Source organism: Quercus suber, unplaced genomic scaffold, assembly GCF_002906115.3.
Source record: "Quercus suber isolate HL8 unplaced genomic scaffold, Cork oak 2.0 scaffold_450, whole genome shotgun sequence".
Classification (NCBI taxonomy): domain Eukaryota; kingdom Viridiplantae; phylum Streptophyta; class Magnoliopsida; order Fagales; family Fagaceae; genus Quercus; species Quercus suber.
Genome location: NW_027069901.1, coordinates 212356 through 232980, shown reverse-complemented (window position 1 = coordinate 232980; position 20625 = coordinate 212356). Strand labels below are relative to the sequence as shown.

Genomic DNA, 20625 nt, shown 5'->3' with positions numbered 1-20625 from the left:
AAACAGTTTCTAACTCAAAAAAGTTTGAGCGATGGTAATAAATTTTGATATAGAATGGACAATGAATGAAAGCATGAATAATTGTTTTAGCACACCAGATACTAAAATGCTCTGATGTGCTAAGACACAAGTAGAGGAATAACCATGTAATTAGGCAATTGGTTGATCTCAATCTTTTAGGCTTGAGGAATGGAAAGTAAAAATTATCGAATTGCTTAAGAAGAAAGCTTCTTGGTGCATTTTCCATCCATTAAGATGTAATAGACATGCTTAGAAATATTTGTTGTAGTTTTTGTATAATGACAAAATTAATTGTACAGTTCCAAACGCTGATGTTATTCTCTTCTTTGTGAAAAGCAGGAAGGCAGACTCTTGGGCGCCCATTTAAAAATTATTTATATATAGGTCAGCTTTCTATCTCATAAAAGTTGTTGTTGTTGTCGGTTTTTTTTTTTTGTGGTAATATTAAAAAATCATCTCCTGAAGAATGTCTAAATTTTGCTCGGCGGGAGTGTTTTGGCCTTCGATGGTCACTTCTTCTGTTGCTATCCCCTCATCTTCCTGATTTCCCTTCGAACGATTTTCCTCCTGCTGAAGCCGTAGCCTCATTTCTTGGTTTTGCCTAGTTAGTTCTTCAACTGTGGCTGCATGGGCCTGAACTTGCTGAGCTAGGGCTGCAGAATCTTGATTGGACTCCATCCTACAAGAATAAGAATAAGGAACCACTATTTCGAGTTTGAACACGAAAATGTCGCTCCCCACAGACGGCACCAAACTGATGAGTGTGAACTCGTCAGTACTGTTCGTCGGACGGAGATGATTCTTCAGCCTTTGAAGATGGTCACCGGTGTGTGCCTGCCAAACGCCTCCGATGCCAAAGTCAGAATATGAAACTCTCTTTAAAAGAAAAGCAATATAAAATGAACAGAAAAGCAAATAAACAATCTCCTTTCTTACTTGTCTCCCTCCTTCTTCGTGGGAGTGTATGGGCTTTATATATGCCCTCATGGTCTCTAGCCGTTGGAGCAGTTATGGAGGTCTTAATGCTCCATTGGGTAACGTTTTGGGGAGCTGTGTAATAAGGCATCAATGTCTTCAAACGGTTTGTACAGTTGGAAGTGTAACCGTTTAGTTGATTGCATTAAATGGAATGGGTGTCCTCGTCAGTAGTGTTGCCTTCCACGTTGTCTATCCTGAGGGTATTCTCGTCCGTATCGAAGGTCTCGTCCTCATGGGAAGGCTTGATAGTTTCGTCAGTACTTGTCTACCTCGTCAATGACAGATTGAAATGTTGAGATGATTTACAATAAGTTTAACAACAAATGGACTACAAGATAAGATTGTTACCTATTAAAATTTTTATCAATAAAAATTTTAACTTTTAAATAAAGGATGAAAACAAAACTTTAAAGAAATGCATGAATTTATTAGGGATGACAATGGGTGGAATAAGGGGTGCCCTATCCCCACCCCCTTCCATTTTCAGGGTAAGAAAAACTTACACTAGATGGGAGCATGACAAGTTTTGGGGGGGTGGGGTGGGGGGGGGGTGAGTTTGAGGTATTTTGTCATCCCTAATGAGGTGGCTTCAATATTTATGAGATAAAGTTGGAAGAGTAAAAGTAAGTGTTTTAGGAAAGTAATGCCACAAACACAAGAATTTACAATAGTTAAGTTGTTAAGTTTTTACTGATTGTTATTAGGACCTACCACTGACATCATTTTTATATCTACCAAATACCAATAACAACTTGCAATATTGAAAATTGAAAATTGTTTTTGGCTGAGGTTAGACTTATTGAATATAATATATACAACAGAATAAATTATAATATCTTTTATTTATAAAAAAATTAAAGTGAATGTATAAATAACTTAAATATATATATATCAAACCAAATATATATATATACACACACTTGAGGCGTGACTGGGTGTGCAAAACACATCCTCATCCCATCACTCCTTTTGGAGCTAAAACCCACACAAGATAGAGTAGGACATGATGAATTGATGTGGACGAAGAATTTTGGCCATTCCTAGAATTTATTAGTGCAAAATAAGTACAACCTTATGTTATTGTTTATCATTTAAAAAAAAGAATAAGTTATTTTTAATGGCTCCTTGGAACTTGATAGATAAGAAAATAGATTCTAATTAATACCTAACTATAATAGGAACTAAATTTAACCTAAAAATGATTAAAAACACCTAAAATAAAGAAAATAAATACCCTAAACCTAAAATAACGAAATTAAAAAAAAAAAAACCAAAATTAATGAATTACAAAAATTAAATTGTAGATTCTATCTTACATCTGTAACAGAAGTAAATCATAGTCTTAATTTGAGTGCAACTAAAGTAATCGTAATTATGTATTTTTTAGTTTGTTTATTGTTAGTTTAAGATTTAGTATCATAAATGCTATTCAATGAGTTTGTTGTAACATTCACATCTTAGTAATGAAAATGTAAACGTTAAGGACTTTCCTCTACGGATGTATGCCTTTAATTCCGAAACACATACCACTGCATGCCCTTAGTGCGATGGTCACTGCACAAATATAAGTGTTTGTGAGATATAAGGGGCAAGGGTCAGGATTCAAGTCTCCAGGAGGGAGCTTTACACATATATACACTTAGATTAGGTTAGAGTAGAATTCTATCTTGTAAAAAAAAAAAAAAAATTCTGAAACACATTAATCTCTCTCACTCGCAGGCTGATGTCAGTCCAAAGCAGACTGCACATTAAGGCCTTCAATCTAATAGTTGCAACCTCTCAGAAGCTCAGACCAAAAAATGAAGAATAAGTACATAAACCCTCCAACCATTATGTGTGTAAGCTTGTAACCTCACATCTTCAGACCAAAAGAATTAAGAATAAACTAGCCTTTGAGCACACGCATGAGCGCGTGCTCAGAGGCTCTTCTATTTTTTGGGTAATGGTTAATTTAGAGCATTTATTATAATTTGGAATTACTACATTTTTCAATCAAAAAAAAAAAAAAAAAAAAAAAAAAAAAAAAAAAAAAACCTAGGGGTGTGATGAAAAATTATTTCATCACACATAATACTCATCACACCCCTAGGTTTTTTTGTGATTGAAAAATATAGTGATCTCAAATTATAATAAATGCTCTAAATTAACCCTTACCCAAAAATAGAAGAGCCTCTGAGCACGCACATGAGCGCATGCACAGAGGCTAGTGTAAAAGTAAAACAACTGAAAAAATCTATTTTTGTAGAGGAAGAAGATAAGTGAAGAGGCATTTTTTGATTCCTTTGATGCTAGAAAATAGGAGAGAAAAATTTTAAAATGAAACAACCACTTCAGATAAGAAATTTTAAAGTGAGGAATTTAAAAGAGATGTGAAAGTGCCTAATTTTAAGGAATATGGATAACATGAGAGAGAGGAAAAAAAAACTGTTTTATTATTATTTACAATATATATATATATATATATATTTCACCAACAAAAAATTGTTCAATGTATAGGTGATTCAAGCTAATTATTTCACCAGCAATCGTGGAAAGGAGCAACTAATGTAATTTTTTTTTTTTTTTGAAAACACTAATGTAAAGAATTAAACAACCAAAACATATCAAATTCCACATGTTTGGTACATGATTGTATTAGGCACACAATGTCAACCACGACGTGGCATATCACAATGTTATGAATCTCATACAGAAGGTTATTAAAAAATAATAAAAAGAAGAATCTCATACAGAAGTATCATAAGCAAAGTGGAAAAAAAAAAAAAAAAACCTAGAAAATCTCTATCCAGTGTAAAGATAAAGATGTTGCTCTACTACTTTTCAGAAAATCTATGTGAAAATCTTAAACATACCTTGGATTGTGAGAGATTGAGTTTGTTGTGGTGAAAATCTTAAACATGCACTGAAAACAAAACAGGAATTGAGTTTGTTTGCAGTGAAAATCTTAAACATGCACTGAAGACAAAAAAAGGGATTGAGTTCTTTTTTGATAGGAAGGGCCGGGATTGAGTTTGTTAGAAATGATAGGCCAAGAAAAACTATTACTTTTTGATGGGAAGGATTCTTCTCCACTTTGAAGTGTGAAAGAAAGGTTTGCATGAACATGTCAGTGCTTCTCTCTAATGTCGACGGCTACTAAGTCATTGATGGAGTGGATGAAGACGCCAAGGCTTGGTCTACCGGTATGAAAATCCTAATACGATTTGTTGATTCTTGTTGAAAAAGCAAAAAAATTTAAGTAAAAATAGAGATAAAAGTAAAGAAACGTAAACAAAGGGAGATGTTGATAAGGATTCACCATTAGCATCTGCTTTGTGTTGTTGGAAATGGTTTGAGGGAGGAGAAGTTTGTGTTGTTTTTATAGCAAGGAGAAGTGTTGGTGCTTGTTAGTTATGTAAATTATTTGAACGTGAGTTAGTAAAAGGCATTCATGATGGAAACTGTTTAGTTTGAAGTTTATCACTTTGTTTTAAATTTGATTCTTTTTGTTTGAGATTATAAAAACAAAAACGAATGCTTGATTTTTTTTTTTTTTTAATAACAAAACGTGCTTGAAGCTTTATTTTTTTACCAACCATCAAATTTGATTAAAACTCCTTTTACTTCACTTTTCTTTCCCCACACTTTTTTTGGTAATGCGGTATCCATCCTCTCATTTTACTCCATGATCTCACGTTTGTTTGATTTTTTTCTTTTTTAATGAAAAACGTGCTTGATTTTTTTTTTTTTTTAAATAATAAAACCTGCTTGATTTTCTTAGAGAGTTTGCTTCTTTTCTTTAAAGTTACCAACTAACCATACATAATTCCCTTAAAAAAAAAAAAAAAAAGTAACCGAAGATAAAGAGAAGGAGAGGTATATGTTAATAATTTGCTAAATTTAAGAAGATGGATGGGAAAACAAATTCTATTAAAAAAAATTGAAAACGTTTAACCAAGAGAGTGGTCCTATTAATCACCCAAAAAAAAAAAAATAGTTCTATTTTGTTGGCAATGTTTTAGTGGGAGTTAAAATACATAGTTTTACCAAATTATCCTTTAGTTTTATCTCTACTTAAACCTAGGGAAATAGGAGTATTTTGGGGAAAAAAAAAAATCTGGTCCAAACAGGTGCAACCCCTTAAATAGTAGTATAGATAAGTATATAATTAAAACCTTGAACTATACACCTGTATATATAAGGGTATTTGGACAGACAATATGTCGAACAAGTGGCCAGAATAATAATAATTTTCATAAATGAGAATGCAGTCTTGTGCTGGAGAATTTGTACCGAAGGGTTGGAGCTGTAGTAATTAAAATTTAATTTGCTGCACTTTCCATCAAGCCAGCCTGTTGGTTCAATGTGTAGCCAATACAAATATATTGAGAAGAATATTTTTCCTCCCTAAACTTAGGTTAATGTTGGATTTTTATTTATCTCCAAGTTTAATAGTTTACAATTTCGTTTCTTATAAAATTTAAAAGGTATTAATTTTGTCATTTTGTCCATTCGTATTTCTTTTTTCTCAAAATTCAAATAGTAATCTAAGAGCATCACATTTCCTATTTTAGGGTAAGACCCCAATCTAGAACGAAAAGCTCAAAAAACACTCCCTCATCAGACTCCCTACTAATTCTCCATTTTAGGAAAATGCTAACATGCTTTCCTTAATGTAGGGAAGTGTTATTCATTCCCCAAAACTAGATTTTTTTTTTTTTTTTTTTGGAAATTAAAGAAAAGAAAAGTGAGAGAAATTATAGAGAATGAATGAAGAGAAAAGTAGGTTCTTATCCTAAAATAAAGAGAAAATTTTTAAAAGCTTGATGCTAATGGTTAAATAGTCTAAAAATGGTAAAGATGATGTTAGAAAAGAGGAGAAATGCTAGTTTTTATAACATTTTCACAACAAATCTTAAGTGACAAGGACCACCGCACACCTTTGAGGCGATGATCACTCCACAAGTATAAATACTTGTGGGGTGTAAGGAGGGAAAGTGCCAGAGTTCAAATCTCTAGGAGGGAGCTTCACATACATATTTACTTAGATTAGGCTAGAGTAGAATTCTATCTTATATATATATATATATAAATTTAAGTGATAGGTTATTATTGGTTGTTATGAGTGGGCAAAAAAGTAATTTAAGTTGTGAATTTAAATTATAACCAATAACAATTTTCCATCTACGATTTATTGTGAAAATATATTGAAAATATTATGGACGTATCACTTTTCAAGTAAAGAGTAACAGTCCTTTTAGCCATAACCTAACATTTTGCCTATCCATCATGATAGATTGAAAAGTTGAGATGATTTACAATAAATTTAACAACAACAAATGGACTGCAAGATAAGATTGTTACCTACTAAAATTTTTATCAACAAAATTTTAACTTTTAAATAAAGGATGAAAATAAAACTTAAAACAAATGCATGAATTTATTAGGGATGACAATGGGTGGAATAAGGAGTCCAAATCTTTTGTCCAATTTTTCCTATTCCACTCTATACTTGACCAATAAATATTTGCCACGTATTCACCTAATTAATTAAATTCTACTATTAATTAATAATTGTAGTATTAATAAGTCAATAATGATAGTATTTAATTAATTAGGTGAACACGTGGCAAATATTTATTGGTAGAGTATAAAGTGGAGCAGGAAAAGTGAGACAGAAGATTTGAACTCTGGAATAACGGGTGCCCTATCCCCACCCCTCCCTTTTTTAGGGTGAGGAAAACTTACACTAGATGGGAGCATGACAAGTTGGGGCCAAGGTGAATTTGAGGTATTTTGTCATTTGTAATGAGGTGGCTTCAATATTAATGAGGTAGAGTTGGAAAAGTAAAAGTAAGTTTTTTAACCATTGCGCACCCTTGGTGCAGTAGTCACTCCAAAAGTATAAATGTTTATAAGGTGTGAGGAGCAAGAACCGGGATTCAAGTCTTTAAAAAGGAGTTTCACACATATATACACTTAGATTAGGTTAGAGTAGAAATTTTATCATGTAAAAAAAAAAAAAAAGGTAAGTTTTTTAGGGAAGTAATGCTACACACAATAATTTACAATAGTTGAGTTAATAAATTTTTACTGGTTGTTATTAGAACTTATCATTGACATCATTTTTTTTTCTCTACCAAATAAGCAAATGCCAAAAAGCAATAACAACTTGCAATATTGACAATTGTAAAAAAAATTTGCTAATGCTAGACTTATTGAATATAATATATACAACATAATAAATTATAATATAGGGTATGAATAAAAAAAATTAAAGTGAATGCATAAATAACTTTTATTTTTTTTGGGAATGCATGCATAAATAACTTATATATATATATATATGTATGTATATATGTATATATATGTGTATGTGTGTATATATATACACACACACATTTGAGGCATGATTGCATGTGCAAAACCCGTCCTCATCCTATCACTCCTTTTGGAGTGAAAACCCACACAAGACAAATTAGGACATGATGAATTGAGTGGACGAAGAATTTTGGCCATCCCTAGAATTTATTAGTGCAAAAGAAGTACAGCCTTATTTTATTGTTTGTCATTTAAAAAAAAAAATTATTGTTATTGGTTTTTATATGTAAAACACAAGATCTGTCTCCACTTTATTGGACTCATGCATAATATATTCTAATATAAAATTTTAAAAATTCATTCATTGATTAATGGCTTAGTCATGAGTTTTTTAACTCAACTTATGTTTTATGATATTTCCAACAATACCGTCGAGGATTCAAATTCCGCTTCTCCTTTAACTATTAAATTATTATTATTATTATTATTATTATTATTATTTTAAAAGTTGAAAACTATAACATTTCATCAACATTTTAACAAACATTAATTTGCACTATATTTAATATCCATGGAAGGTAGTGACTCGTGTCTAGTGAAGTTCATGTTACAGTAGTTTTAGCAGTAGTAGCTGCTGTATGAAACTTGCAAGGAGATTTGGCAGCAATGGAGCAAGCGATTCTAATTACCATGGTGGACTAGGAGAACTTCTCGAACTGGTTTGATTGTCGTGTGCTCGCTGGAATGGTATTCCAACAACCGCGTGGAGAGAATAATTTGAAGTTTGGGCCAACAGGCAACAGGAAGAAACCAAAAATTTGTACGAAGTTATATATTGATTTTCCAGCTACTTTATCAGAAGTCCAAGAAGACAGAGCAGCTAAGTGATTCACAAGAGTCCACAAGTTCAAGTTGCTCCAGACCTGAAGCAGAGATCAAACGGCAAGTAGTTTAAAGTGTAAAGCTGTATGTAGTTTAGTGTTAGTTAGTGAGCATGTGTTTTACACGTGACTGATTAGCTGTACAAATTCTGTTAGTTAGTTAAGAAGTTTGTTAGATCAGATTAGTGAGTATTTTGGTTCTGGTTTAGTTATAAATACCTGTAATTGTATCTGTTTTAATCAGATTAATGAAATCAGTTTTTCAGTAAATTTCATATGGTATCAGAGCTTCGAAGTCTCTCTATTTTCTCCCAAATTTTTTTAGAGCTTGTTCTTGAGAGCTATTTTCTCCCAAATTTCTAGGGTTTGTTCTTGAGAGTTTTTATTCAAGCTTCGTCAATGGCTGAAGCAACAAACACTTCATCTGCTTCTTCTGTGCAAGATCCTGCACTTGTAGAGCATATCTCCAATCCTCTGTTTCTCCATCATGCTGAAAGTCCTGAAGCCATGCTTGTGTCTGAACCGTTGATTGGTGAAAATTACCATGCTTGGGTTCGTTCAATGAGAAAAGCATTGGTTGCCAAGAATAAGTTTGGCTTTGTCAATGGTAGTATTACTCTATCTTCACCATTGATAAAGACTCCAGCAGCTGTGGATGCTTGGATTCGCTGTGACAACGTGGTTGGTTCTTGGTTGATGAAGGCTGTATCACCTCAAATTCGAGTGAGTATCACCTACAGGGACACTGCTCTGGAGATTTGGAACGACCTCAGGGATACACATTCTCAAGGGAATGGACCTAGGGTTTTCCAAATTCAGAAGGATATAGCTTCAATGTGTCAGGGTGAGTCTTCAATCACCAATTATTTTACTCAATTGAAGCTATTCTGGATCAACTTCAGAATTTTAGGCCTACTCCTACTTGTTCTTGTGGGAAGTGTACCTGTAATATGCCTCAGAAAATTGAAGATCTTCGTCTTCAAGAATCAGTCATGCAATTTTTGATGGGACTTAATGAGTCATACTCTCAGATCAAAGGTCAAATATTGTTGATGGAACCGTTACCAACCATCAACAAAGTTTACTCTTTGCTGATTCAAGAGGAGAGGCAGAGGAGCATAGGGCTTAGTAATTCTGTGCACATAGAGTCTACTACTCTTGCAGTGAAGGGTTCTAATGCCAATTTCAATCCCAACCTTCCTGGTTTCTTTGGCAATTCTGGTGCTTCTGGAAAGAATTCCAAAGGTAGAGACAGACCCATATGCACTCACTGTGGGAGGCTTGGACATGTCATGGAAAAATGTTTCAAGCTACATGGCTTTCCTCCAGGATTCAAGCCTAAAGGGAAGAACTTTATGGTCAATCAAGTCAATATTCAAGAAGCTTGCACAGAGAATGATCACACCTCTGCTACTTTTCCTTTCACTCAAGAGCAGTGTCAACAGTTTTTGACCATGTTGGGGACTCAAATGCAAGCTGCTCGTCTCACCTCTAGTGACAATGAGACTCAGTTCAATTTGGGCAACAAGGAAACACACATGGCCAGCAATGTGATTAGGCCTACCCTGGCTGTGCCTTCTTCTTCCAATGCCACAGATACTTTCACCATGGCAGGTAATTCTACTTGTCTTGATTTGAGGCATTCAGTTTTTTCTGCTCAAATTACACATAGAACAGCTTTTGGTGGTAATATTTGGGTGATTGATACTGGAGCCACAGACCATATAGTATATTCTGTTCATTTGTTGACTAATTTCACTGCTGTTGATTGTGTGGTTGCCCTTCCTAATGGTGAAACTGCCTTGGTAACTCATATTGGTTCTATATGTCTATCTGAAAATCTTGTCTTAACCAATGTGCTTTGTGTTCCTTCTTTCTCTTTCAACCTTTTGTCAGTCAGCCAACTTACCAAGAAAATGCATTGTTGTCTCATTTTCTTGTCTACCTTCTGTTTCATTCAGGACCTCAATTGCTGGAGGACGATTGGTGTGGGTGAAGTTCATGATGGGTTGTATCTCCTTCAACATAGACCCTCTGATACTTGTGCCATTCCAATTCAGTCCCAGGCTACTCCATCATTTCAATCTATTTTCAATTCTGTTTTTCAATCCATTTTTAGTACTAATAAATCTCATGTTGTCAATAATGTCAAAATTCCTGCTTCTGTTTGGCACTCTAGACTTGGGCATCCATCTGATGCTAAGATTTCTGTTTTGAAAAATGTACTTCCTGACCTTCATTTCAATAAATCTGTTTCTAATGAAATATGTGAAATTTGTCCTTTAGCTAAGCATAAAAGGCTCCCTTTCATTTCCTAATCATGTTTCTGAATTCCCTTTTGATTTAATACACTGTGACATATGGGGTCCCTATGTGGTGCCTACTGTTGCTGGTCACAAGTATTTTCTTACCATTGTTGATGATTGTACTAGATCAACTTGGGTTTATCTTATGAAATCTAAGTCTGAAACTAGGTCCTTACTGCAATCCTTTTATAACATGGTTAAAACTCAGTTTGGCAAGTCTATTAAAGTCTTTAGGACAGATAATGGCCTTGAGTTTCAAATGGTTGAATTTTTTAAGTTTCATGGCATCATTCATCAACATAGTTGTGTTGCCACTCCACAACAAAATTCTGTTGTGGAGAGAAAACATCAACATATACTTTGTGTTGCTAGAGCTTTAAGACTTCATTCCAATATCCCTATTGCTTATTGGGGTGAGTGTATCCTCACTGCTGTCCATCTCATAAACAGACTCCCTTACCCACTTTTGCAAAACAAATCTCCTTTTGAGCTTCTTTATAATAAACTTCCTGACTATTCCCATCTCAAAGTATTTGGTTGTCTATGCTTTGCTTCTACTCTCTCTCACAATAGAGGCAAATTTGATCCTAGGGCTCTTAAGTGTGTTTTCTTGGGGTATCCTTTTGGGGTTAAGGGTTATAAACTTCTAAATTTGCAAACTAGAGCTTCTTTCATTTCTAGAGATGTCATTTTTCATGAATCTGTGTTCCCATTTAAGTCTCTTCCTAATTCTGTTCCTTTATCTCAACCTGATCCATTTTTTCATGATTGTTTTCCTAATGCTCCTCCTCTACCTGTAACTGATTCTATTCACCATTCTACTCCTGTCCCAGCCTCCTCAGTTCATATTGATTCCACCATTCTTGAACAACATTTTAATGATCTACCTGAGGATTTATCTGTTTTTGTTCCTAATGACATAACTATTTCTATTCCTGATGCTTTATTGTCCATTCAACCTGTCCCTGCACCTATTTCACTTCCAGTCAGTCCTGATTCAACCATTATTGTTCCAAGGAGGTCTACTAGAGTCTCTAGACCACCTACTTATCTCCAAGCTTTTAAATGTTCTGCTGTTTCCACTAAATACCCCATTACCAATTATATCTCTAGTCACAAACTCTCTCCTTCTTACTCTCATTTTTGCAATAGTATTTCCACCATTCAAGAACCTTAGTTTTACCATCAGGCAGTTGGTGATCCTCATTGGGATGCTGCCATGGCAGCTGAAATTAAGGCTTTAGAACTTAATAATACTTGGTCTCTTGCTCCTTTACCTCCAAATAAAAGGGCTTTGGCTGTAAGTGGGTCTTCAAAATTAAACACAAGTCAGATGGTAGTGTAGAGAGGTACAAGGCACGGTTGGTTGCCAAGGGTTATACTCAGCAGGAGGGTTTAGATTATACTGAGACATTCTCCCCTGTTGCCAAGATGGTGACTGTTAAACTCCTCTTGTCTTTGGCTGCTGTGCAAGGCTGGACTCTTCACCAATTAGATGTAAACAATGCATTTCTTCATGGTGACTTGCATGAAGAAGTGTATATGTGTCTTCCTCCAGGCCTGCCCAGCAAGGGGAGCTTGTGTGCAAGTTGAATAAGTCCTTGTATGGCCTTAAACAAGCCTCAAGGCAATGGTATTCCAAGTTTTCAACTACTCTACTGCAATGTGGTTTTCTGCAATCCAAGGCAGATTACTCTTTATTCACCAAGCATTCAGGAACTTCTTTCATGGCACTTTTAGTATATGTTGATGATATACTTATTGCCAGCAATGATCCTCAATCTGTAGCAGACCTGAAAGATCTCTTAAATAATCAGTTCAAGCTGAAGGATCTGGGCAGTTTGAAATACTTCTTGGGCTTGGAAGTTGCTAGATCTGAGAAAGGAATCTCTTTGTGCCAGAGAAAGTATACTCTTGAAGTGATTAGTGATGTGGGAATGCTTGGGTGTAAACCTGTTAAAACTCCCATGGAGATAAATCTCAAATTAAGCAAAGATGAGGGCAAGTTATTGACTGATGTTGGTATGTACAGAAGATTGATAGGAAGGCTGCTGTACCTTACTATCTCTAGGCCTGACATCACATACTCAGTACATAGACTGAGTCAGTTCATGTCCAAACCTAGAGAGCCTCATCTCAGAGCAGCTTATAGAGTAATTCAGTACCTTAAAGGTACTTCAGGACAAGGCTTGTTCTTCTCAGCTCGATCCACTTTACACATCAAAGCATTTGCAGATGCAGATTGGGCTGCATGCATTGATTCTAGGAGGTCCATCACTGGTTACTGTGTTTTTCTTGGTGATTCTCTCATCTCTTGGAAGTCTAAGAAGCAGAATACAGTTTCAAGATCCACGGCAGAAGCAGAATACAGAGCAATGGCTGTGGCAGTGTGTGAAGTGACATGGATTTTGTATTTACTTAAGGATCTGAATGTCAAACACACTCAAGCTGCTTTGCTGTTCAGTGATTCACAGGCTGCAATTCACATAGGAACTAATCCAGTTTTCCATGAGCGTACAAAACATATTGAGATAGATTGTCACATTGTGAGGGATAAGGTGCAAGCAGGAGTTATAAAGCTGATGGATATTAGAACTCAATGTCAAATAGCTGATTTGTTAACAAAAGCTTTGAGTTGGAATCAGTTTTCTGGTCTTCTTACCAGGATGGGTATTTCGAATATTCATTCTCATGATGTCCATCCTGAGGGGGAGTATCAGAAGTCCAAGAAGACAGAGCAGCTAAGTGATTCACAAGAGTCCACAAGTTCAAGTTGCTCCAGACCTGAAGCAGAGATCAAACGGCAAGTAGTTTAAAGTGTAAAGCTGTATGTAGTTTAGTGTTAGTTAGTGAGCATGTGTTTTACACGTGACTGATTAGCTGTACAAATTCTGTTAGTTAGTTAAGAAGTTTGTTAGATCAGATTAGTGAGTATTTTGGTTCTGGTTTAGTTATAAATACCTGTAATTGTATCTGTTTTAATCAGATTAATGAAATCAGTTTTTCAGTAAATTTCATATACTTAGAAAAAGAAAACAAAAAAGAGTTGCCATAGTAATTACATTAGTCTGTAGGGTCTTGCTGTGCATGATATGGAGACAATTTGCTAGTTGTCACTTGTCATTGTGCTCACAGACATGGAAGTTCGAAGAGGTGGGGGACCCTCTAGCATGACGAGAACAAAGGAAACACATCTGCTTTACAAGTAAGATATAAATCTCACTCTTATCAAGTTGTTTTCTTTTTTCTCTTAGGAGAAAACCATAGCTAAGATCACCCTATCTTTTCTTCCCCAAGTGGCCAACAAGCCACTTCTTTTTCATTTTAATTACTCCATGGCTGAGGTAGGACCTCATGCTTTGACCAAACAATCTAGTGATGGGAGAGATACTACAAAATTACTATATAAGTCTTACAAACTGATATATCACCAATTACAGAAAAGTAATTAGATATTAATTTATTAATTCTTTTAGTATTTTTCCAACAACATACTTTGTGAATGAGTAATGTTAAGGAGTAGGGACAACATTTTCACAATTGATTTGTTGTGGTTAAAGCAACATTATTTTCATTTGCTTTCACCACTAGCACCTCTTTTATTATGTACCAATTACAATAATTCATGTTAGTAGTTATGAAAGATTTTGTATCCTTATATTTATTGGTTGTGAATTTGAGTTCAAAAATCAGTCTCCCTAAAATTGGAGTAAGGTTGCTTATTATACTTCTTTTCACTAACATGTATAGAGAAAGTAATGCTCTTCCACAAAACTTTGAAAATGATGCATCTATTAACTATAGATGTCTATGTAGCATTTCACTGATTCTATCTATGATTTTAATCCATCTAATACCTATTTATACAGATGCTGGAAAAATAGTAAAAAAAAAGTTTGTTTCCTGTATGCGTACCAGAAACACAGAGCCTGTGTTTGTTTCAAACTTTTACTTATTCGATTTCTGTTGTTTCCTTTCTTGGAATAGCATATATGAAATATCCAATGCGAATTTCCAAGAATAGGCTTACTGTGCAATTAGAGAACGTGGAAAGATTAAAGGAAATCTAATCATTGATAAGATCTTCACACTTGGCCTACAAGCATTCCACGTCTCATTGTAGACTGTATTATTAGACATAGGAGAATATATATATACACACACACACATAAAGAGGATTTACAAATGAGAGAAAATGACAATAAGTAAAGAGCATCATTCAGCACATGAATTATTGTCCTCACTTTGGTTTTCATACACTAATCAATTTACAAGGGTGTGATACATGCTCTCTTAATTAACAGCTGGCATAAAGGGATAATATGCTCTATGAAAACAAAATACACACTCAGAATATGGGACCAAAAATGATGAATTGAATTATGAAAAAGGAGGAAGCTATGCATAAGGGGCTCTATGAACTCTATTGTTTTTTCTTTTAACACTTGCTGATAACAAATGGGTGCATTCTTCTTATGATTACACTTGCTGAAACAATTTAAAAAAAAAAAAAAAAAACGAATGAGAATGTAGTTCTCTTAAGTCTTCTGTTTAAGAATGTGACGCAATTGAGATTTCTGGCTTTCAATTTTCACTTCCAGAAGCTTGGCCTTCGTGTTATGTTTTTGGATGCCTCGTGGCCACTCTATGCGTCCTTTCATCCCTCGAGTAATGTGTGGATTGGCTGAGTCTGGTACACTCTGTTGTGCCACTGTATCCTGGCATCTGGGCTCACCTTCAGCTGACCCTCTACATGGAGAAGCTTTCTTGACACTAGAAATTGTCCCATTTGAAAGCCTTCGATTACCCTCATCTATCAAAATCTTATAGAATTCACCATTACTCGGCTGTGATTTCTGGGGATTCGATACTGGAGATGCCTTCTGCTTTATTTTCTTATCAGATAGTGAGCAAACCTCACTGATTTCTGGACTAAGAGATTCTTGATTTGTGCTTTCATCACATTCAATTTGGCTCTCCAAAACTCTTTTTTCTTGGTTGAACCTATTGACTGAGGTGTCACTACCTTCAAGTGAGCAAATGCAACCCTGATCCTCAGCATGGCTAGCACTTTCCCCACCTCTGATATCTTCTTCTAGACCACTGTTATAATCAATAACACCATTTGAATGTTTCAGCGCCAACTTTTTGTCGGAGGCATCGATATTAAGACACAAGGTATAGATTTTTGAAGCATGCCCAGTGTGACTGTTATTTAAACATGGTTCAATCTCCTTTTTGTTAGCTTCACCTTCACTGAGACGTTCAATCTCCTTGATATCTTGAATATTCATTGATTTAATTGCCTGCATGATCAACTCAGCTTCCCTTAACTCCATGACATTCAGGTTAGAACTTCTGGACCTCAGGAAAGTCTCAAGGTCTGTTATCAGCTTGTTCATCTGAAAATATCTTTCTTCAAGAGCAAGCTTTGCATCAACCAGCTTCATTTGGACAAGTTCTTCACGCCAAACCTCAGCCATCTGCCTCATCTTCCTCTCTTCTTCCACTTCCTCACAAACTTTCTTGTACTCTCTCTTCAATACCTCAACAGTGGCCTCATCTTCTCCAATTTGCTTGGCTAGTTCACTACAAACTTCCTCCATTAGCTCTCGAAGCCTTTTTTCTTCCTCACAATTTTGCATGATCTGCTTGGCAGATAACTTGGCATTGGCAACCTGATTGACCAATTTGGAACTGAGAATTTCCATCTTATGACGATTCTTCCTTTCCCTGCCTAATTCTTTCTTTAAGTCATCCACAACCACAAGAATTTTTGCATGTTCTCTGCTCTGCCATGAAATCCTTTCCTCTTCAACCTTCCTCAGCAAGTGTTCAACTTTATTCTTAGAGGACTTCACCTCATCTTCAAGTTCACGAATTCTTGATCTAGCACATATTAGTTCCGCTTGCAGGACAGAAACAATAGAAATAGAAGCATTGTCTTGATTTTCAAGAAGCTTTATGTGGCTGTTAAACCGGTAGACCTTGTCAAACACTGAACACCTAGGTTCCCACTTTGTTGCCCCCTCCATTGAGCATTTGGGATGTTGCAAAGAAGATTCAGGCTGGGAATGATGTAGTTTGAAGATCAAAGATTAGGTCAGAAAATCTTAAAAACGGAGAGAATGAGAGAGACATTATAAGAATAGCATGTTATTTTTCCATTTCTGAGACAAATTAGATCAAATGACCAGCTAAAGCTATGAACTCATTATCATGACATTCTCTATACAGTTCACATATTCTCTATGGTAAAATGAAAATATCCAAGATATATATAATCATCTCAAAGAAAGGTCACACTAGTTTATCCACACCTAGACCGCACTTCATCTCCACCCATCCTGACTAAACTAGTTCTCTCTCCCCAAACATTTATGAACAGTTGCAAACTAGAATAACCCAGAGAAAGAAAAAGATTTACCTCATACTGGATTCCATTCTTTGGATGAGAGATAGGGAGGGGTCTTTGCAACTGCAACTGATCCTTTATTTCCGGACCATAGTCCCTACTTTTCCGGTGATGGGTAAACTTAATCTTTACACGTCCAATACCAGGCTGCATTGCAGGGAAGAATGTGACAAGGATTTTAAATTCACAAATGTTGCAATTTTTTTGACTTCACATTTGCACACCATGATCCATGTAAAAACAATAGTATAATCCACTCCATATGTATTTTAGGCAACTACCTCTAAAATAAATATACAAAATTTAAGTGCATCACCGAAATTTCAATGATTTTAAAAAAAGAAAATTTTAAAAAGTGAAGTTGATGTGAACGGTAGATGAATCATTGATTTAATCTTTCACTTTATTGGCTACTAACTATAAACTCCATTACATGTACTTTGGGATTGTTTCTTCTTTCTAGACTTACTAACTTTGGCACCTCCTCTTACCCAACTACTGAAGTACTGTCCTGATTGTTGCTGTTGTCAATTAATATCGGTTTTCTCTTCTTCTTTTTTTTTTTTTTCTTTTTTGTCCCAGTAATTTATCGATCTCTATTATTCTATCTTATCCAAAATCATACCTTCGCCTCCTTTATTAACATGTAATTTTCTATTACTTCTACCATATCCAAAATTATACTCTCATAATATTATATATATATATATATATATTGATTCTACCAATGTTATTTTAGGCAATACTTTACCTTTTCAATTCATTTATGAATTCATTTATGGCCTGTATGCCTGTATGGATGGATGGGGGAAGGAGGGGGAGTGAAGGGGACTAGAGGAGAGTTAACTAAAAATAAGCTAATTTTGTGCTAAATCTACGCTGCTCTGCTCTACTCCCTCCCCAAACATACCATTAAATTGAATCAAATCAACCTTTCTCAATAGCGTATTAGTTAATAACAAAATTGATATAGAATCAAAGTTATTTGATTTAATTCTCAACAAGGCAAGCACAATTTGGCCTATGGGAAATTAAAAGAAGAGAAAAGAAAATACAAAATTTCAACTTTGTATTTTTTTATAATTTTTTTTTCGAATTTATAACAATTACTCAGCTCAATTAAGCCAACATTTGTACTAGTGTCGACAAAGAGGGAGTTTTGTTTTGTTTTTCATTAACATTAAAATACAGAGTCAGATGAAAGTATCATTGTATCTTATGTTGTCCTTGGTTTTCACCAACCACAAATTCAGTTTTTATACAAACCCAAGTTAAAACAAAACCCAAAGTTTCAAACTTTATTATTTATTTATTTATTTAAAAGACAGTACTCTCCCATTGAAAATACAGTAATAGCGAAAATCAAAAAAGTTACCTGCTGACAGTGAGGAGCACCGAGCAATCGCCAGAGACCGGCGGCGAGTTTTCTGGCGGAGGCTTGGACTCTGCCTCGTTGAAATAGCTCGGAGACGAGCTTCGTGTGGTGGTGGTGGTGTTGGTAGTTAAAGACAAGGTCGTTTTTGTTGTCTTCGAACTTCCAGGACGAGTGAGGAGTAGTAGTTGGTGGAGGTCCGAGCAGGCGGAACCGGTTAGAATTCTTGGGTTTGCGGCGGCGGCGGCGGAGACGAGGAACCGCCGGTGAGTGGTGGTGGGACCCACCTGTGAAGCTCATGCTGTGGAATAATCATCAGCCATTACTGAAAATGAGAGAGAGAGAGAGAGAGAGAGAGAGGTACAAAACAATTGTACAAATACAGATAGTACAGTGCAATACAAAGAGAGTAAGTTCAAGTTTTTCAGGGATGTTGTGGAAAGCACGGTACAAAGTTATATATATAGTTGCACTTCTACAGTCTACCACTCTCTCTTTTGCTGTCTTTAATTTTGACAGGTGTGAGTGTGAGTGTGTGTTTTTATTATTAGCTTCACCTGTTCAGTATTCATGTGTTTTTTTTTTAAATTTAAAATTGACTCTCAGTTCTTTTAAGTTTTAACCACATTGTCAACAACATAGCATTCTATCCTAAACTCTTGTGAAAGGATTTGAATAAGTTGTTTAAATGGGTGTGAGTATATCCCTTTTATACAGTAGGTGTAGCAACTCCTATTCATCCCAATTATATATATATATATTATATTACTCGAAACTTTGATACTCTGTTGTTGTGTTCCCTTCTTACCGTTGTTGGTGCCACCCGAGACGTAAAGTGAATTCCCAGAACCGAACAGTAAGACCCGTTTGAGCCAAGAGTGGGCGTGTAGGGCATGAGAGGTATAGGGTTGCTTAGGGTATGTGTTACGAAATGCAACGGTGTTGAGAAAAACATGATAATTAAGTGTTAAATCTAGGATAGTATGGATAAGTTGTGGAGATCCAACTCCTTTGTTAGCTCCAGGACTAGTTGTCTTCTTGATATTGTTAATGAAGAAGATCACACTATTGAAGAATATGAGCTCCCTGATTTCCAGAAATGGAATATTCCCAAAGTTGATACTAAAACTATTTATAAGACTAGTTTTGTTGAATCTACTTTTCATCCCATTTACAAAGTTAGAACTGTTGAACAAATATTCTCTATTTCAAAAACTCATGAAAAATGTTGCTTGTTTTCTAAGAGAAATATTAATGATTTCCTTGCTAAAAAACTCAATTATTTGCATATTGGTATGGTTCAAGTTGTTGTAAAACCATTTATTAGAAAATGAATAAATGCTTCCGTTCTCATGTGTTTAAGAGATACTAGATTTAAGAACTTTAAAGATAGCATTCTTGGTATGATTACTGCTTCTTTGTATGATGATCCTGTATATTTCAACTGTTATCATGATATTACTCTTGCTTTGGATGATTCTAATATTTTTAAAACTTTAACTTTAAATATTGCCTCATCTGGTTATCACATGGAAGAAGGTAGTAAACCTTTTGCTTTGATTTATCGCATCTATTACAGACTATTAGGTACTCAATTGAATCTTGGTGCTAAGATCAATAGAGAACCTTCTGGTAAAACAATGTTAATCACATGTTCAACTCTTGATGCTAAAGTTCAAGTTCCAAAAATGATTCAATGGCAAGATGTCAAGCTTCGCACTGAATGGTTGTTGGAACAGGAATCCCCTGTTGCTAAACCTGTTTTTGATGAGCTAGATCTCACACATATTCAATAATATTTTGATGGTACTGTTAAAATAAGTTTTCAAAACAATCAACCCTTGAGGATCAATGAAGGAAGACTTTCTTTTACTGGATCTGAAAGTATTTCAAAAAGAGATCAAGATCTCAATGAGTTTTTGCAAAAGAGTCTTGAAAAACCCACTGATTTAAAGCTAAAAGGTGTTTCAAATGACAAATCTCAAATCAGCTCTGTTTTCTATTCCACTAAACCTGAACTTTCTTCTCCATATGGCATACCTGCTAACGAAGAAGAAAATGACACTAGATTTGTTTGTCCATCTAATTCTGATTTTCCTCCTCTTGAAAATCTTGTTTACCAAAACCAATTAAGAGTTTTAAATGTTTTTGATGAAAGCTTTAAAATTGATATGGTTTCCCTGTATAATGAATTTATGCTTGCTAAAAAAATAAATAAAAGAAAATACTACCAAAGTAATTTTGCTCAGTCTAAGAAAGACCATGTTAAAAGGAAATGGTTAAAAAAGATGAACCAATTGAAAAAACACATTTTGTTTTTTGACTTTCTTGAAAACTATTATGTTTCAAAAG

The 20625-nt window shown here is 35.0% G+C and overlaps 1 protein-coding gene across 1 annotated transcript; it reads right to left on the bottom strand.

The window, feature by feature from the left end:
• Positions 1 to 14842: 14842 nt before the first annotated feature.
• LOC112029317 (uncharacterized) lies at positions 14843 to 18751 on the bottom strand. The gene is made up of 3 exons (XM_024062004.2): positions 18277 to 18751; positions 16914 to 17048; positions 14843 to 16554 (listed from the first exon to the last, which is right to left on the bottom strand). The coding sequence occupies exons 1-3, from the start codon at positions 18571 to 18573 to the stop codon at positions 15025 to 15027; spliced, it is 1962 nt and encodes a 653-aa protein (XP_023917772.1). The 5' UTR covers positions 18574 to 18751; the 3' UTR covers positions 14843 to 15024.
• Between the last annotated feature and the right edge of the window lie 1874 nt (positions 18752 to 20625).

Bases quoted from the DNA above. Each gene is read 5' to 3' on its own strand.
- LOC112029317 (XM_024062004.2), bottom strand. From the start codon at position 18,573: ATGAGCTTCACAGGTGGGTCCCACCACCACTCACCGGCGGTTCCTCGT. The intron at 17,049-18,276 runs GTAACTTTTTTG...CCTGCAATGCAG, and splicing joins GTGCTCCTCACTGTCAGCAG to CCTGGTATTGGACGTGTAAA. The intron at 16,555-16,913 runs GTAAATCTTTTT...CATCATTCCCAG, and splicing joins AGAATGGAATCCAGTATGAG to CCTGAATCTTCTTTGCAACA.